The sequence below is a fragment of the Leopardus geoffroyi genome, chromosome E3 (assembly GCF_018350155.1).
Source record: "Leopardus geoffroyi isolate Oge1 chromosome E3, O.geoffroyi_Oge1_pat1.0, whole genome shotgun sequence".
NCBI classification, from domain to species: Eukaryota; Metazoa; Chordata; class Mammalia; order Carnivora; family Felidae; genus Leopardus; species Leopardus geoffroyi.
Genome location: NC_059340.1, coordinates 3,722,189 through 3,739,024, shown reverse-complemented (window position 1 = coordinate 3,739,024; position 16,836 = coordinate 3,722,189). Strand labels below are relative to the sequence as shown.

At 62.7% G+C, this 16,836-nt stretch overlaps 2 protein-coding genes across 22 annotated transcripts in view; one reads left to right on the top strand and one right to left on the bottom strand.

Moving 5' to 3' along the window:
* Positions 1-16,836, top strand: part of LOC123589361 (monocyte to macrophage differentiation factor 2) — a 128,839-nt gene that overhangs the window by 109,846 nt on the left and 2,157 nt on the right. For all 15 annotated transcript variants that reach the window (XM_045461349.1, XM_045461348.1, XM_045461351.1 and 12 more), the window contains 7 exons: positions 5,227-5,387; positions 9,634-9,746; positions 10,854-11,091; positions 11,627-11,799; positions 15,274-15,424; positions 16,144-16,334; positions 16,509-16,833. In XM_045461349.1, coding sequence (XP_045317305.1) covers positions 5,227-5,387; positions 9,634-9,746; positions 10,854-11,091; positions 11,627-11,799; positions 15,274-15,424; positions 16,144-16,334; positions 16,509-16,833 — 1,352 coding nt within the window. The remainder of the gene's footprint in view (positions 1-5,226; positions 5,388-9,633; positions 9,747-10,853; positions 11,092-11,626; positions 11,800-15,273; positions 15,425-16,143; positions 16,335-16,508; positions 16,834-16,836) is intronic.
* On the bottom strand, positions 12,754-16,145 carry LOC123589365 (sterile alpha motif domain-containing protein 1-like). 7 transcript variants are annotated; one of them, XM_045461375.1, is made up of 4 exons: positions 15,618-16,145; positions 14,511-14,705; positions 14,409-14,473; positions 12,754-14,146 (listed from the first exon to the last, which is right to left on the bottom strand). In XM_045461375.1, the coding sequence occupies exons 1-4, from the start codon at positions 16,026-16,028 to the stop codon at positions 14,140-14,142; spliced, it is 678 nt and encodes a 225-aa protein (XP_045317331.1). In that variant the 5' UTR covers positions 16,029-16,145; the 3' UTR covers positions 12,754-14,139. The 7 variants fall into 7 exon arrangements, with proteins under 7 accessions (XP_045317331.1, XP_045317330.1, XP_045317332.1 ...); XM_045461374.1 differs by having other exon boundaries at positions 12,754-13,907; XM_045461376.1 differs by having other exon boundaries at positions 12,754-13,833.

Here is a 16,836-nt window from a genome sequence, read left to right as displayed (position 1 = left end):
GTCCCACCCGAGCTGGAAGTTGAGCACAGGGTTCCTGGCACTCGTCGGCGTGCGCTCTCTGGCTCCCGTTGACATCGGGAAGCTGGGGCGACTTCTGCGGAAGTGTTTGCTGATGAGCGATGTGCCTCCGAGGTGTGAGGCGGCGCGGGGAGGCCCGGCCCTGCCGCCCAGCTCACCGGGGCAGCGCTCAGCATGGCCCGGGCCCCACGGGGGAGTCCGGCATCAGAGGGTGGCGGCTGGCTCACCCGCGCCGGAGGGAACGGCACAGGCCTCGTGCACTAGGCGGCCTGTATCGCGTAGGTTTCCCATGTGAGGGGCTGGCCTTGGGGGCCCGGTGACAGGTGTGGCGGCCTCACCCCCAGCCCCTTGCTTTGCTCCGGGACAGCCGGGCTTCCGGGGCAGGGGTGGGGTGTGGAGGTGACGGAGCTGAGGTTTCAGGGGCTCGTGCTGCCCCTTCCCTCCTCAGTGCCGCCTCCCACATCGGTGCCTGTGCTGTGGCACCCTGCTCACGGGGGAACCGAGGCCTTCCCTGCAGCAGCTCATGTCCGTTTTGGGTTCCAGAACTTGTGTTGTTAGGGCCTAAAAATGCCTGTGTCCATCGGCGGGGATTGCTCCTTCTCCCTCCTTTTTGAAAAATTACGAATCGGGGCACCTGGGTGGCTCAGTTGGTTGAGCGTCCGACTTCGGCTCAGGTCATGATCTCGTGGTCCTGAGTTCAGGCCCCGCATCGGGCTCTTGTGCTGACAGCTTGGAGGCTGGAACCTGCTTCGGATTCTGTGTGTGTGTCTCTCTCCCTGCTGCTTCCTTAGTCACGCTCTGTTTCTCTGTCAAAAATAAATAAACACTAAAAAAAAATTAAAAATAGGAATCACTTCCAAAATATAGAAAAGCACAGACTATTAACCACCCAAGAATCCATACCTGAATTTCACATTAACATTTTGCCTCACGGGTGTCAGAGCTTTGTGCGGGTGGTTCTGTTTAAATTTCGAACGACTGTGGACTTTCACTACACGCTTTTGCCACCCCTGTGATCAGCACGCCTTTTTTTCTGGGAGTGCACGAATGTGGGTGCTGCGTTACCAAGTTTTCTGGACCACGACCGAATCCCTGGGAGTAAACCCTTTGTGATGGCTGACTTTTTAGGAGGGCGAGGTTCAGTTGGTTGATGTTTTAATGAGGGTTTTCCCATCCGAATTCACAGGTCACATTAATCTGTGATTTTTTATTCGTTGCCTTTGTCTGTAATAACAGGGTTCGCAGAGACTGAACTGGGCCACCCTGTGTGTTTTCAGTTCCCTGCACTGGTTTGTCTGAGGTGTGGACTCAGCTCTCACAGGTTTGCTCGAAGTACCAAGTACTTCCCTGTAAAAGTGTCTGGACGGCCCGGTTTTGCTGAACCCATTTCTTCGGTGATTATTGGCGTATCTAGTTTTCTGGTTCTGGTTACACTGATTTCGATAATTTTTACTTTCGTTTTCAAAGTTACTGGAATAAAGTTGTTCGTTCTGTTCTCTTTGGAGTTTTCACGTCTCGTGTATTTGTAGTACTATCCCAGCATTTACATTGGTTGTATCTCCTTCCTCTTCCTTCCCTTTGAATTATCTTCCCAGGGATTCGTCTGTTGTCGTCTGTTTAAAAGGGCCAATTTTGTCGTTTCTGCTTACGTTTTCTTCGATTTCTATTCCGTGAAGGTCTTTATCGTTTCCTATTCTTGCATAATTTCTGTTTTAATTTCCTCTGTTTCGTTAATTATGCGGAACAATATTTGAATTTCTTAAATTTGTATTAACAAAAACGCTTTCGATTGTGTTGCCAAGTAATAATTTCCCCTCGATATGCTTCGCACATGGATTAAAAAAAATGAGATCGCGGGCGCCTGGCTGGCTCCGTTAGGTGGAGCATGTGACTCTTGATCCCAAGGTTGTGAATTCAAGCCCCATGTTGGGCGTGGAGCCTACTTTAAAAAAAATTGTATCAGAGCAGTGATTGATTTGATCCGGTTTGGTTTATTTTTATTGTGGTAAGAACACTTCACATGAGTGTAGTACCCCTTAGCGTTTTGAGGCGTCGGTTAGCCATTTCTGGTTTCTCCGTCCCCGCCCCAGCCCCTGGCAGCCGCCATTCTGCCCTCTGAGTCCATGAGTTGGACTGTTGAGAAATGTCACCTGAGCGACATCATGCAGTATTTTTCCTTCCGTGATTGGCTTATTTCGCTTAGCGTAATGTCTTCAAGGTTCATCCGTGCTGTCGCGTTATTGCAGGATTTCCTTTATCTTTTAATAATTTTTTTTAATGTTTATTTATTTTTGAGACAGAGAGAGACAGAGCATGAACGGGGAAGGGTCAGAGAGAGGGAGACACAGAATCTGAAACAGGCTCCAGGCTCTGAGCTGTCAGCACAGAGCCCGACACGGGGCTCGAACTCACGGACCGCGAGATCATGACCTGAGCTGAAGTCGGCCGCCCAACCGAGCCACCCAGGCGCCCCTCCTTTATTTTTTAAAAGCTGAATACCATTTCATTGTGTCGCGTACCAGATTTTCTTTACCCCTCCCTCCCTCGGTGGACGTTTCGTGTGGCTCTGTGTCGTCCTTCTCGTGCCTAGTGCTGCGCTGAGCAGTGGGGTGCGAATACCTCTTGGAGATGCTGATTTCAGTTCTTTCGGGGAAGTAGGCAGGAGCAGAACTGCCGGGTCCTCAGGCTGATTTTGAGGAGCCTCCACACTGTTCTCCACATCGGCCGTGCCGTTCCTGGTCTGCACTCCCGCCGACAACGCAGGAGGGTTCCACCTTCTCCACACCCTCACTGACGCTTGTTACCTCTTGTCCTTCTCACGATGGCCATTCCAACGGGGGTGAGGTGACAGCTCATCGTGGTTTTGGTTTGCGTTTACCGGGTGGTGAGCGATGGTGAGCGCCTTTTCACGAGCCTGTCGGCCACCTGGATGTCTTTTGGAGACCTGTCTGTTCGAGTCTTAAACCTTTTCTTGAATCGGGTCGTGAGTTTTTTTACTTTCGAGTTACAGGGTTTCCTTACGTGTTTTGGAAATTAACCACTTAGCAGATGGATGGTTTACAAATCTCTCTCCCACGCTGCAGGTTGCTTTTTCACCCTGTTGGAGGTTTTCTCTGCTGTGCAGAAGCTTTTCAGTTGGACGTAGGCCCACTTGTCTATTTTTGCTTTCGGTGCCCGTGTCTTTGGAGTCCTATCTGTGAAATCGCTCCCACTCGGTGCTCACTTGAAGGGATAGGCCGGACCCGTTGCCCGGTGTTTGTGCCCCAAGCGTGTGGCCTGCGGCTGGCAGGTGCCGTGCCTTCGGGGCCACCTCGCCGGGGTTTGACACCGAAACTCCAGCTGCCAGTACCTGGTGGTTTATTTTTCGGTAGAGCCCGTCCGTCCTTTAGAGTTCTGAGAAGGTGACATCGAGAGGGGCAGTGAACATGGAAAACAAAATGGAGTCAGGCTATGAAGCCCCAGGTTAATCCTTTTCTAACAACCCCAAACTCTTTGCGGCTACGCGCCTGCGTGCGTATTCAAATGGGCGCGGAGCACAAATGTGGAGGAAGAGCATGGGGAGCACGGGAGCACGAGCGTGCGGAGCACAGACGCGGAGGAACAGCGCGAGGAGCTGTGCAGGAGCCGCGGCGGCCACAGCCCCGAGCAGTGAAAACGAGGAGACGGAAGAGAGGTCGCACCATCGGGGGCACAAACGGAGTTGTGTCGGAACAACAAAACCAAAACCGTAGGCACGAGAGGAAGCGCGACAGGGAGCCTGAGGCCCCGCCGCCTGGGCCCGTGGTGGCTGCCCCAGGGGACGACGCAGCCTCGTCAGCCCGCCACCTGTAGGGCCCCCGTGGCTTTGCCCGTGAGCCTCGTTGCCCGGACCCCGGACGCCACCCTCACGAACGCGCGCAGCTGCTCTGGCCGTGCCCCTGGGACTGCGGGTCAGCCTGCCCTGTGTCACCCCTACCGAAGCCCGAGTCACAGCTGGGCGGGGCGATTTGCCGGCGAACGGGTCTCTGCTCAGCCGTCAGAAGAGTCCAGCGGGTGTGGTGGCGGCACCATCGCGACATCCTGGCTGCGGGCGCCTCGGGGGTGTCCTCACAGGCCGTCACAGGACAACCCGCGGGACCGCTTCCGCACAGCAGGTGGACGACACGAGGGACTGCGCCCAGGAGGATGGCCGTCGACCTCTGAAACGGGAAATTTCCCGGGCTCGGCACAGCCTCGCCCCGTCCACCCCTCAGGCTCCTCAACCGGTGGTTGGGGCCGGTGCTGGGGAGCTTCCTGTCCCAGCCAGTGCCCCCAGGCACGAGGTCCTGCATCCTAGGGGCCGCGGTGGATCTGCGCTTGGCGGGAGCCCCCCGGACCCCGGGGCACGTGGCCCCGGGGGAGCCTCTGGGTGCCGGCCTGGGAGAGGAGCGCCTCTGGGGCCGCCTCCACCCCAGGCTGGCCGTCCCCCAGGCTCGTACGGGGATCAGAGGGACGAGGAGCTTCTAGCCCCGTGCCTGGCGCCTGGCGGCTTCTGTTTGGACCGCCGCAGCGACACGTGCTCGGCCCTGGCGGAAGAGGCCGTGCGACGAGCGTGTGGCGGCTCCAGGAGCCGCGGCCATCGTGGAGTCCTTTCTCTAACAATTCCCTCTGAATCTTCGAGTGACACGCTCTGATGGCTGCTTTTGGATGCACGGACTTCAGGCATCGTCGTCCCAGCTAGTCTCGCCCGCGCGCCTCCCGGAATAGAGGCGTTACCGTTGGTTCAGTTCGTCACGTGAACTTAACACGCGGAAACTCCCGTCTCTCGTACACGAACGACACCCTCGTGCTGCTCGTCCTGACAGCCGTGCGCCCCGTCTCTCCGAGCACATGCGCTTGCACGCGCCCCCCCCTCCCCCCCCCCCCCCCGCCCCCGCCACTGAGCTCCTTCGTTATCTCCTCCGGAAACGGAAGATGTGAAAACAGTTTGTTGACGAGAGTCACTGGCACTGGCCGTGGGTGCTGGTGTCCTTCCTGCGAGGTCGGAGGTTTGTAGACGGGCCTCTGGCTGTCGCGGGTCGAACGGCTCGTATTTGTACCTCGTTTCCCAGCGTGACGCCGGGAGGCCGACGGGTCACGGCTGGTTGGGGTGGCGTCCCCCTGAGCAGAACACCCTTCCGTGCAGAGAGTAGCGCGTTCGGCCTCCCCGGGTGGCGGCCACGAGTAACCGTTCGTCTTGTGTCTTGGCAGCCAGGAGCCCGTCTCCCTGGCCGGCTTTACCATGGCCGGCCTGGTTCCGGACCTGCAGCACCTCCTCCTCTGGATGTCCAACTCGGTCGAGCTCCTGTACTTTATCCAGCAGAAGTGCCCGCTGTACATGCAGACCTGGGAGGAGGAGCCGGATGTCACAGGTACCGCCGGGGAGCGGGGCGTGCGCGCCCCGTCGCCTTGCCGTCCGGCCGCTAGAGCAGAGGTGGCCTCGTGTCAGGGCTCCCCACGCGAGGGGGTGACGCCGGCGGTCGGGCCCACCCGGCTCTTCGCGTCGTCCTTTCACGCACAGCGTGCCGCCTGGGGGGCGGTGGACACAGGCCTCCCGTGTGCCCCTGTGGGAAGAGGACGGTGCGTCGGCCCCGGGCCGTCCCTTACGGGTGCGCCCGTTTCAGAGAGCAGACACGCTGCCGTTGGGGGCCGCGACTGTGACCTTGACTTGCTGGCTTTGGGGCCTCACCTGCCCGGGGAGCCCGCGTTAGGTTGTGTGAGCCACAGCCTGACGTGCTGAAAACAGAGACCGAGGGCGGCAGTCCTGGCGGGCTTCGTGAAGAGGGTGGCACGGGCCGGGCCCCGAGGCCGGGTGGGATTTCGGCGGCTGTGTGTCTGCATAGCGGGTGGTGGAACGAGTCACAGGGCCGTCCCGGGGGCTGGACCACAGCCTCAAGTGGGGGAGCCTGGTTTCACCCCACACTTACTCGCTCCTGTGTGGCAGAAACAGAGCCGCTCCCTTCCCCGTATCCCTGTCGTGGGGCTTCGGCAGCAGAAGCTGCAGGGGATCCCGGGTAGGCGTGGTTGGCAGCCGGCCTCTGGAGGCTGCACCCAGAGCTGGGAAGGAAGCCAGGCAGGCAGGCGGGCCGGGGCCCGGCCAAGGCTCCCCCGTGGGGTCGGTCTGCCAGGCCCGGCACGGTGTCTCCGAGGGAGGTGTCTCCAAGGAGGTGGCTGCGGGTTCCTGGTGAGAGGGCCCCGATCCCCGCTCGGGTGGCACGGGGTCCTGCCGTGCCCCTGCTAGGAGGGGCTCCTGGCGGTGACGGTGAGAGGCCGCGGTCTGTGTGGCACAGGCTGTCCTACCCCGTGCCAGGCTGGTGTCTGGCCTCGCGAGCCAGGTGAGGAGGCCAGGCTGCCAGGTGGGGGCCGAGGGGAGGCCGAGCCAGCGGGCGTGTCTACGTGTCTTCTTGTTAGATGTGGTTTCTTAGTGTTTTCTGGTTCTCTGCTTCACAGTGTAGGGGACATTGGCAACGTTCTTGGGCTTCCGTGGGTACGCGGAGGGAAGCACCGGATCCTTCTGCGTCCCAGTGGGCGTTCGGGCCCGCTGGCCTGTGGCCTCCAACCCTCGTTGCCCTTGGGCGGACGTTGTGCCAGATGTGCACCTTGACCTCCCAGGGTGGGCTGCTCTCTGTGCACAAACCTGTGGCAGCTGCTGACCCGGCTTTTCCCCCCGAGCGTCAGGTGAACAGCCGCCTCTGTGTGTCCCCAAAGCCCGGGCAGTCGCTCAGTGCTCCCGGGACCCAGGCCCCTCTCTCTCCAGAGCCTGCTTGTCGTCCTCGGGGGCCCCAGCTTTTCCGAGCAGAGGGGCCTCCCTTCTGGACATGGCCCCGGCCAGTGAGCACCCGGGCCTCCGGCTCGTCTGTTAAAGCGCCTGTGGTCCTTCTGTATTAGCGGTTAGGTGGTCGGGGTGCAGCCGGGGCGCCCTTCCTGCTCTGGCTCCAGCAGAGTCAGCCAGGAGAGCCGCCCCGTCCACGGCTCTCCGGCACAGCGTTCGTGGGCGTGTCCCGCTCACGCCCCTTCTCATCTGGCCTAATCTCGGACGCTGTGGTCTTTGGGCCCCACCGGGCCTGCCTCCCCAGGCCAGGGACCCCGCATCGGGCTGATTTTCATGAAAAAAGCTATTTGGGGTTGACGGGGGCTCTGCTTCCTCAGCTGCCGTCTCTGCCCTCAGAGGAAGTTATTTTTGGTCCCGGGCCTGGGTGTCCTGTAGCCCAGTCGATGCCGGGAGAGCAAGGACGGGGATGGCCGGGGTCCCGCCTCCACCCGCCCCTGGGACCGCTCGGGGCCGGGGGAGCCACGGCAGGATCTGAACGTCCCACCAACAGCGTCCTGTGTGGTGCAGGCGCTGGAGAGCGCTGAGGAAAAAATAACATCACCAGAGGGCAAAGGCAAGGTTAGAGCCGCGTCTCGGCCTCCTGACCTGCAGCGGGAAATTTCTGTGGGAAGAATTCTGAAAACAGATGTCACGTCCTGAACGCTGGAAAATCGCCTTTTCGTTCCGCAAACAATCTTTGTTGTCTGAAGCTCTTACCCAGGACGCCTCGCTCACGCAGGCACACGGAAGGTGGGCCCCACAGGGGAGGGGATGTTTTGGGAGTCCTTGGGGAGCCCTTGCGGCTCTGCCTCAGCACCTACAGATTTGGGGGCATCGAGGCGTGGGCCCCGTCCCCTAAAAGGCTCACGGGGGCCTCTGCTTAGCCTGTAGTGTTTCTGCTGGTTTTCCAGTGATGTGGGAGGGACTGTGGCGGCATCTGTGTCTCCCTGTGGCCGCCGAGTCCTGGCCTCCTCTTCCCGTCATCCCTCCTCCTGCCAGAGCCCCCACACCCACACGGGAACAGGCTGGGACAGGCTCGTAGCCTGCAGGGTGGCGCCCAGGCCCAGCTACGGTGGAAGGGTTTGGAACTGGTTTCTTGGCCTCGTTCCTACTGGCTTTGAGTGGCTGTGAGTGGCGGATGGTCTGCGGGTCTCGGGGGCAGCAGTGGGCAGCCTTGCGTGTTCCTCTCGGCCTGGGAGGCTGCAGTGGGTCGGGGAGCACCCGGGGACCCTCACGGTGTCTGGGTTGCCTTTCCTCTGAAGGCCAGTGAGGCCGCAGGAGCATCCAGATCCCATGGGGGTGGGTCCCACGAGACCCCATAGGCTGGGCTCTAGGGAGGACCCCCGTCAGGTGAGACAGGCCCCTGGCTTCCCAATCCAGATGGGTTCCTGGGGTGTGAGCCCTTGGGGTGTGTTCTGTGGGTCCAGGGGCAGGAGAGCCCCGAGTCCTAGGAGAAGTGTCTCCAACAGTGGTGCATCCAGGTGTTTTAGGGGTGGGGTCTCTGACGGACTTGTGGGCCGTTTCCATTCTGTTTGTGCAGCTGTGGGCGGCCTGGGCCCCCGTGCTACCGGGAGGGCCGCTTCAGTGCTCGGAGCGATTCTGGGCCCCATCGGGCCCAGCACCTCCCTCCCTGCTCTGAGAAGAGGTTCCTTTAACGGAAAGGCTGTAGCAGGGGCTCCTGGTGGTTCTGTCGGCTGAACATCTGGCTCTCGATTTGGGCTCAGGTCATGGTCTCACGGTCTGTGGGTTTGAGCCCGGGGTTGGGCTCTGCCCTGACAGTGTAGCGCGTACTTGGGATTCTCTCTCTCCTCCCATCTCTCACTGCTTCTCCCCTGCTCGTGCCGTTTCTCAAAATACATAATAAACATTAAAAAAAGAAGAGGCTGTAGCAGAACCAACAGTGGCTGAGAGCCGCGGGTCTGCACTGGACATACCCATCCAAGCTGCCTGGTTGCAGCTCCTGTAAAGAAGTGAGGATCTGAGGGCGGCGGAGGCAGAGGCGGGGCCTCCAGGCCCCGGGCAGCCCTGCTCGGCGCTGGTGGGACACCGGGTGCCTCCTGCATTTGCAGGCCCTTCGGGACGGTTCTGCCCTGTTGGGGTTCTCTGGTGTTGGCGTCCCTGTGGCCGATCTGGCGTCTTGACTTCACGGGAACCGCCAGAAGCAAGGAATCACCTGGCATCCGCGGAGCCCTTCCTGCCACGCTGGGCGGGCCCCCTGCCGGCCCCTGGGGCTCAGCTCCAGCTACGTCTGGGGAGGCCCACCTGCTGGGGCCGCATGGAGCCGGGCTGCCTCCCTCCGTGGGGCTGTCCGGCAGCCGGGCCTCGGCTGTGTCTTCTCTGTGGTCTCTCCGGGATGCTGGGGGGAGAATGGGGCTCGTTAGGCCGTTTGGATTTCTTTCTTCTTGGAAAAATGTCACAATTCCGTGGAGTGATGGTCTCCCTAGGCGCTTTGGCCAGGTGTTCCTTTGACCTGTGTCCGGAGGGGGAAGTGACCGCAGGCCCTTGGGTCGGAATCCATATTGCTGGGGCCGCCGGTTCTACCGGGAAACGTGTCTGGGATCTATCCGTCAATGGGCTTCAGAATCCCTTCCCGTGACGCTTCAGCACCGATGGGCTCGGAGGCACGGTGCCCGGACCCCTCGGCCACCTGGGCCGGCGTCTCATCCCTGGGCGCCTCGGGGAGCGGTGGCAGTCGGGCCGGGGGTCAGCCGGCCGCGCAAGGCGGCTCCCCAGACCCGAGATGGGACGGGGGCGAGCGCAGTCCGGAGGTGAGCACGCGGTGACCGTGCCCCCCTGTCTCCTTGCAGGCTCCAGGGAGTCCCTGCTCTCCTGCACGCTGACGGCCAGCGAGGAGGCCATGGCGGTGCTGGAGGAGGTCATCCTGTACGCCTTCCAGCAGTGCGTGTACTACGTCTCGAAGGTACGACAAGGCCAGGGTGTGCGCCTCACGCTCCCCTGGGCGGGGAGGGCTGGGGACCTGGGAAGGACGGAGGTGCTTTTGCCACCGTCACCCGAGGGTTTCGAGCTCCGACTGCCACCTCGGCACACCTGAGCCCAGCTTCCGGGTCCTCTCCCTCCTGGCCCGTGTCCCCCTCATCCTGGGAGCCGGTGGCTGCGCGAGCGCCAACAACGTCGGGGAGCAGGAGGGGCGGCTGCTCGGGGACGCGGACGTTGGTGCTCATTGTGGCGACCAGAGGTGGTGTTAGCCTCCGGGTCCGGAGGAGTCACTTACCCCGTCCCAGCACACAGAGCAGGGTGCAGGGGGGAGTGGAGAGAGCAGCAGCCCCTGTGGCAGGTGGCCCCAGCTGGGGGATCCAAGGGGACTTGCCGAGACCGAGCCTTGACTTGGATTCTGTGGGGGATGTGTCCGCGGAAAGCGAGAGGGGCCGGTTGGACAGGGCACTCTGGGGACAGTTCCCCGTTTGTTCTGCGTGGAGACCCGACACCCCAGTCCGCCAGCTCCGTGGTCAGTTGGCGGCGGCTTGGGGCCCTGTGTGAAGGGTCTGAGCTCGTGTCCTGGCCCAACAGGAACGAGCCCCCGCCCATGTACTCACATCTGCCCCAGGGGTCCGAGCAGGGCTGCGTCCCGCCCTTAACCGATCTGTCATCCCAGGATCCCCTTGAGGTGTGGTGGCTGTGAGGACCCACCCCCCCGGAGGGGATGCCTTCGCTCGTGTCTGGGGAGCAGCTGTTGACGTTGCCCCGCTCCCCCGGCCCCCGATGAGTGTGGGCGCCCGCAGTCCTGCCCCCCAGGCCTTCAACCAGGACCGTGGCCGTAGCCCCCAGGTTGTTGCCCCTGGCTCAGTTCCCCGGGAGGGGGTGAGCCGGTGCAGGGGGGTGGCAGTGGTCCTGGGCCAGCCAGCAGACCCCCCCCGGCCCGTTCTGTCTGACGGATCAGGACCCGTGGGCTGTGCCAGCAGTCCTGCCAGGCTCCCTGCACCTGTGAGTGTCACCTGCCCCCGGTGTCCAGAGCTGGAACCGCGTGCCCGGGGGCCAGATGTGCTTGGTGTTTCCCTCTTGCCCCCAGTCGCTGTACGTCTGCCTCCCGGCCCTGCTGGAGTGCCCCCCTTTCCAGACGGAGTGCCGGGAGAGCTGGTGCTCGGCCTCCCCGCTGCCGGAGGAGACGCGCCGGGTGGTGTCCGTCTACCAGGCCACCCTGGATCTCCTGCGACAGTTCCAGGTGCACCCCGAGATCGCCTCCCAGGTGCTGGCCTACCTCTTCTTCTTCTCCGGCACGCTGCTCTTCAACCAGCTCCTGGACAAGGGTGAGGCTGGGGGGTGGGGGCCCGCAGAGGCCTTGCCTGGGCCTTTCTACCCCCCAGCCCCGTGGCTGGGAGCGGAGGGAGGGGCTCAGAGAAGCGACGTGGTCCGTGACCCTGCCTGCTGCGCCCCAGACTCTCCTCGCTTCTGGTGCCGGCTCCTTCGGGCTGGGGGCCCTGCCCGGACTCGGGGAGATGAGAGTGGTGTGAACTTGTGGCCCTCGTGTGTCGCCCTTGTGGCTTTCCCGGGCTGGTCGGGGTCCACAGGCGGGCTCTAGGCCTGACGGGGCCTCGCCGTAGGGGTGCACTCCTCTCTGGTTTCGGGACTCGGCGGCTGTCACAACCCCTCTCTGCCCGCCCCCTTCACCGCCCCCTCCCAGCCCCACCCCGCCCCACCCAAAGAGGGGCCCACAAGCAGGCCAGTTGCCTTGGAAACCAACAGCAGGTGCTGAGGCCTGTTGTCAGAGGCTCGCAGGTGGAGAGGACAGGCCCTCCCTGGGAGAAGGCGGCCAGCACGGCGTCCCCTTTCCGCCCCCTGCAGGCCCCTCTCTGAGTTGCTTCCACTGGCCCAGAGGTGTCCAGGCCTGTGCCCGCTTGCAGCAGCTCCTGGAGTGGATGAGGAGCACCGGCTTTGGGGAGGCTGGGGAACACTTCTTCCGGAAGCTTTCCTGCACGCTCAACCTGCTGGCCACTCCCCGAGCCCAGCTCATCCAGGTAGGAGGAGCGCACGAGGTGTCACTTCTGTGGTCACCAGCTCACAGACCAGGCTTGGGCCATGGATGTGGCTTCCGGGCTTCTGAGACCCTGCAGTGTTGCTTCTGTTCCGCTTCTGGTTCCACCTGCAGGCAGGATGAGGCCCCCTGGAGGTCTGTGTCCCCAGTCCCCGACCCCACACGGCACGGGGGATCTGCACGGACCCCAAGATGGGGAGATCACCCTGTCCGGTGGGCCCGGGCTAACCACGCCAGTGCTTAAAAGGGCAGACAAATGGGTCAGATTGAGCACAGGAGGTGGGCCCCGACCGCCCGGCTGGCTCTGAAGATGGACCGTGGGGCGTCGTGGCCTCCGCCAGCTGGGAACAGCCCTCAGCTGCCGGCCAGTGCAGAAAAGGGAACTTACGTCCTATCGTCACAAGGAACTGAATTCGCACGATCCACACCAGCCTTGCTGAGTCCCAGGTGTGGGCCCGACGCCGGCTCGGGGTCTGAGCCCCCGGAACCACAGAGGATGCGCGCACGGTCATTTGTGGGAAGAATGACAGGAAGCGAGCACGGCCCGGTGCCCTCCCTCGGGAGCTACCGGACGGTCGTCACCGATGCTCAATGAAACCAGCGCGTCCTTCCCTGCCTGCAGGACACCGCGTGTGCCGAGGGGTGAAGTGAGTCTGGGGGGACGGTGGACCTTCCCGTCTGCTGTAAAACCGGAGCGCTTCCCCTCCACTCAAGGACGCAGCACAGAGACCGGGGTGTCATCACTGTCGCTCTTAGTAATGGTGGCCGCGGCTGCCTTGCCGAGCACCTCCGAGGTGTGACCTGCGTAGCGCGTCGTCTCATTTCAACTTCCCGTGACCGCTGCTTCCTGCTGGTTAAGCCCCGGTCCCATGGCCGGTGATGGTTCGGCAGAGACAGAACCTGCCACTTGCTGGGAGCCACGGCTTGTTCCAGTGTCTTTTGAGTTCCTTGATTTTGTTCTTTTAATTCTAAAAGCGCAGCAGGAATTCACTAGAGACAATGCAGAAAATGGGGACCTCTACATACAGATTGCAACCTGAACCTATGCTTTTGGCCTCCTCCCCAAATACCACTCCGCAAAAGCAAAGCATAAGCCCACAGGGACCGAGCAGGCCCGGGAAGGAGAAACACCACGGGGGCCGGAAAGCGGAGGCCGGGGGGGTGACTGCCCACGGAAGACGTGGAGCCTCGAGAACAGGGCCGGCGGGGACTGAGGGTCCGTGGAGCGTGTGGCTCTTGATCCTGGGGTTGTGAGTTCGAGCCTTCGGCCCGCGTATAGTAAATACTTGAAATCTTGAAAAAATCGAGAAAATTCCTTGCAGCGAAATTCCACACAGCAGCGTGAATGCCCAGGCCCAGGCCAACGTTAAATACGAGGCTGAGCCACAGTCGGGCCCAGAGGGGCACAGGTGGTGATTCCCGGGGTCTGGAACACAAGAGCAGGCCGAGTGGGGCTGCAGCGGGGCACAGGCCTGCCCGGCAGGGGCCTCCTCGCGTGGCCACACGCTCCCCGCTCTTGCCCTGCGCTGGGAACGCAGGCTGTCGTGCTTCACGTCTGTGCAGTTTCTGTGTGTGTTTCGGATCTCGGCGGCCCCTTCCTGCATGGCCAGGCCGGCCCTCCCCCTGCGCTGGCCGAACACCTGTGCTTACTTCTGGAACATTTAAGACAGGGTGTCATCCTGACACCAGAAGTGTCATCCTGAAAAGGAGGGCTTCTGAGGGAGGACAGAGAACCTGCTGCGTGCGGGAGGCCCCGTGCTCTTTGTCAGAGGGGGCTGACCGGACAACGCTGGCGTCAGTGACACCCAGGCAGAGGCTGGAGGACGTGGCCATCTGTCCCACCACGAGCCAGCCTGGCAGACTGAGCACCCACTCGCTTCCCGCACGAGAGCCGGATGTTGGAGGACGCAGATCCTGGGGCGACAGACTTCTCCGTAAAGGGCCAGGTGGTAGATAATGTAGCCTTTGTGGGGCACGTAGAGTTGCCGTCCAGAATTCTTCTTCGTTGTTTTAAGCCCTTTAAAAAATGTGAACACCACTCTGAGCGTGCAAAACTTTTCCGGGAGAAAAAACTTAAAAATTTATATTCTCCTAAAGATAAGAGAACCAAAAGGATTTTTAGAAATTCGAACCCTAGAGTAAAGAGAAAGGGTCCAGTGGCAAGACTGGAAGACAGTCCGGGAAATCTCCCAGACAATAGACAGATGGTAGGAAGGACAGGGGAGCATGCTGGGTCCCTGCTGGTGGCTTCTGGGCCTGATGGCTGGCACCCTCCTGACACCAGCCCCAGACAAGGAACAGCCCCGGGAAGGAAGTCTGGATTCTAGGACCTGGGAGAACCAGAAGGCACGGAGCCGGTGTGGGGGGATGGGGCTCCCAGCCGCGGCCCTACGTCCCCCCCGCCCCCAAAGTAGCCTTAGGAAACGGTTGTTCCTCTGCCGGAGGCACTTGCCCCCCACAGCCCAGGCCTCGTGACCTTGGCAGTAAAGTGAAGCTAGAGGGAAGCCGAGGAGAGGAGGCCAGACGGGAGGGGAAAGAGTGGGGACCTGGCAGCCAGGGAGTCAGAGATGGCCACGCCCACCCCAGACCTACCTGCCCCGAGGTGCTGTCAGGCGAGGCCGATGGTTGAGCAGTTCCGTGGCTGCACTTGCACAGAGAAGCCCAGGGCTGCCGTGTGGAGACCGTGGGCCAGAGGAGCCCGTGAAATTCCCAGAAGAATAAAGACTGGACGCGTCCCGAAGACCAGCCCGCAGTGTGGTTTCTGACTTTGAAGAGCAACGCCAGAAGCCGGGGATACCCGCCGTGGAGGGCGACAGCGTGGGCCGGCCCGCCGACTGCAGGGTCGGCAGTGGTCCTCGGGAAACCTTGGTCAGGAAGCTGCTGGAGCGTCTGTGTCACAAAAATGGGGATTAGCTCAGAGAATTGGAGAGAAGTTTCCAGAAAACAAGGGAGGAGGGGCATCCGTGGCCAATGGAGAGCAGGGTCGCGGGTAACCGTGCCCGTTTTCTTTTGTGGAGCACGAGTCCACCTTTCTCCTCCCCTCCTCCCTTTTGGGCTGCTCGTCCCCCTCCAGGAGGCCTCCCTGTCCTGGAAGGCTTTGCCTTCACGCGCGTCTTCGGCTCTAGGGGTCGGATCTCTTCATACTGTGAGGCAGGAATCCCCAAATCCCCGGGCTCTTTTCCTGGCGTCTCAGCCCCATGCGGTGCCGTGGGGGGAAGCACGTTCAGGGGACCCAGCCCTCGGGGTGGTGCTTGCTGGCCGCTCCCCAGAATGGCCGTCCCGCCTGGCGCTCCCCTGGCCACCCACCCCCCGGCCCTTCGGGGGCCACGGCCCGGGGTGTGCCGGATGGGAGCTCGGACCCTGTACCCTGGCCCCCAGAGCACCCAGGAAGAAGATCCTCCCTGGGAGGGGGGTGCCGTATGGGGCCTCTGACCACACGCTCCTTCTTGTCACCCAGATGAGCTGGGCCAGCCTGAGGGCTGCGTTCCCCGCCCTGAGCCCAGCGCAGCTGCACCGGCTGCTGACACAGTACCAGCTGGCCTCCGGCATGGGCCCCATGAGCGCCTGGGAGCCCGATGCCCGGGACAGCCCCGAGGCCTTCAAGTCAGGTGAGCCTGATCAGAGGCGGGAACGAGGGGCCGTGGGGGTCGGGGTGGGAGCAGGGGAGAGCCTCCTGGGGGCACTTCTAGAAGAGCTTACAGAGCCTGTCTCCTCCACCCTGGTGCCCTGGAGGCTATCACAGATGGAGGTCAGGGAGCCCACAGCCCAGTTCCGACTTTGGGGTCAGGTCCAAGGTCCTACCCAACATGGGGACTGATGGCAGGGCCTCGCTTGGTGCACACAGCCAACCAGGAGGAGAACAGGGTCTCCCAGGGCATGGCCGGGGGGAGGGACTGCTTGGAGCAGGACTCTGGGCCCCGCTGGCCCCTCGCGCCCCTCCTCACTACCGGGGCCTGTCCCCGGGTGGGCTCTCTGCTCAGAGCTGGTGCAGGTGTTGGCCTTCCCGCCGTCTGAGCATGCCCACGTTCTGGGACTCAGGGTCCTGGGGACCGTGTGGGATGCGGTCACCACGGGCCTTGGGGGTACAGAGGCAGGGGGAGTTGGGGGCGGGGCAGTGGGGGTGAGGCAGCTCGGGCCTCTTCCTGGGTGCTCACCGGGACGCAGAAGGGCCCAGAGTGTGGTTTGGGCGGGTTGCCTTCGCCCGAGTCCCATGCTCCCGCGTCCCCGGTACCTGCAGTGTCAGGAGGGGGTGGCTGGCGGGCCCGGGGAGGGGCCGGGCGTTTCTTCTTGGCCAGCGCCGTCACACCGTCCTCCCCGCCGTCGGCAGAGGACGTCCTGGAGTCCTACGAGAACCCCCCGCCCATCGTCTTGCCGAGCGAGGGCTTCCAGGTGAATCTGGAAGCGGACTGCCCGGACGCCGGCGTCTACCAGCAGCTTCTGTATCTGCGCCACTTCCTGTGGAGCCTGCGGAGCAAACCCAGCCCTGGCGCCGGGCCTCCCCAGCCAGGGTGCCTTGAGGTACCCGGGCTGCTCTGGCTTTGCTAACGGGGCTGGTGAGGGCGGCCAGCACGGGGCCTGGCTGCTGCCTCTGGGGCGCCTGGGGGTCCCCAGAGGCGGGGGTGGCCCCTGGGGTCTCCCACTGTGGCGGCCGCTGGGCACCTGAGGCCTTCGTCCCTATCCCCCCACCCCCAGGGCCCGCAGCACACCCCCGAAGGGCCCCCGGGGGGCCACAGCTGCCCGCTGGTTTCCAGGGGAGCTCGTGAAGCCGGCCCGGTGCGCCCTCCTCCTCCTGCGGGGGCTCCCCGCGCACAGGGCCCTCCAGGCAGGCAGAGCCGCGGGGGCCCCCAGGCCGGCGTCCTGCACGTGGACTCCTCGTGCCTGCTCACGCCTCCCGGCACCCCGCTCGGCCTCGAGCCCGCTGTCCCCGAGTGGCCAGAGCCCGGCGGCACCTGTGGGAAAGCGCTCCCGGAAGGGAGGCCGAGCGGGCAGAGTGGCCCCCGAGGTGCAGCTGGGGAAGGTA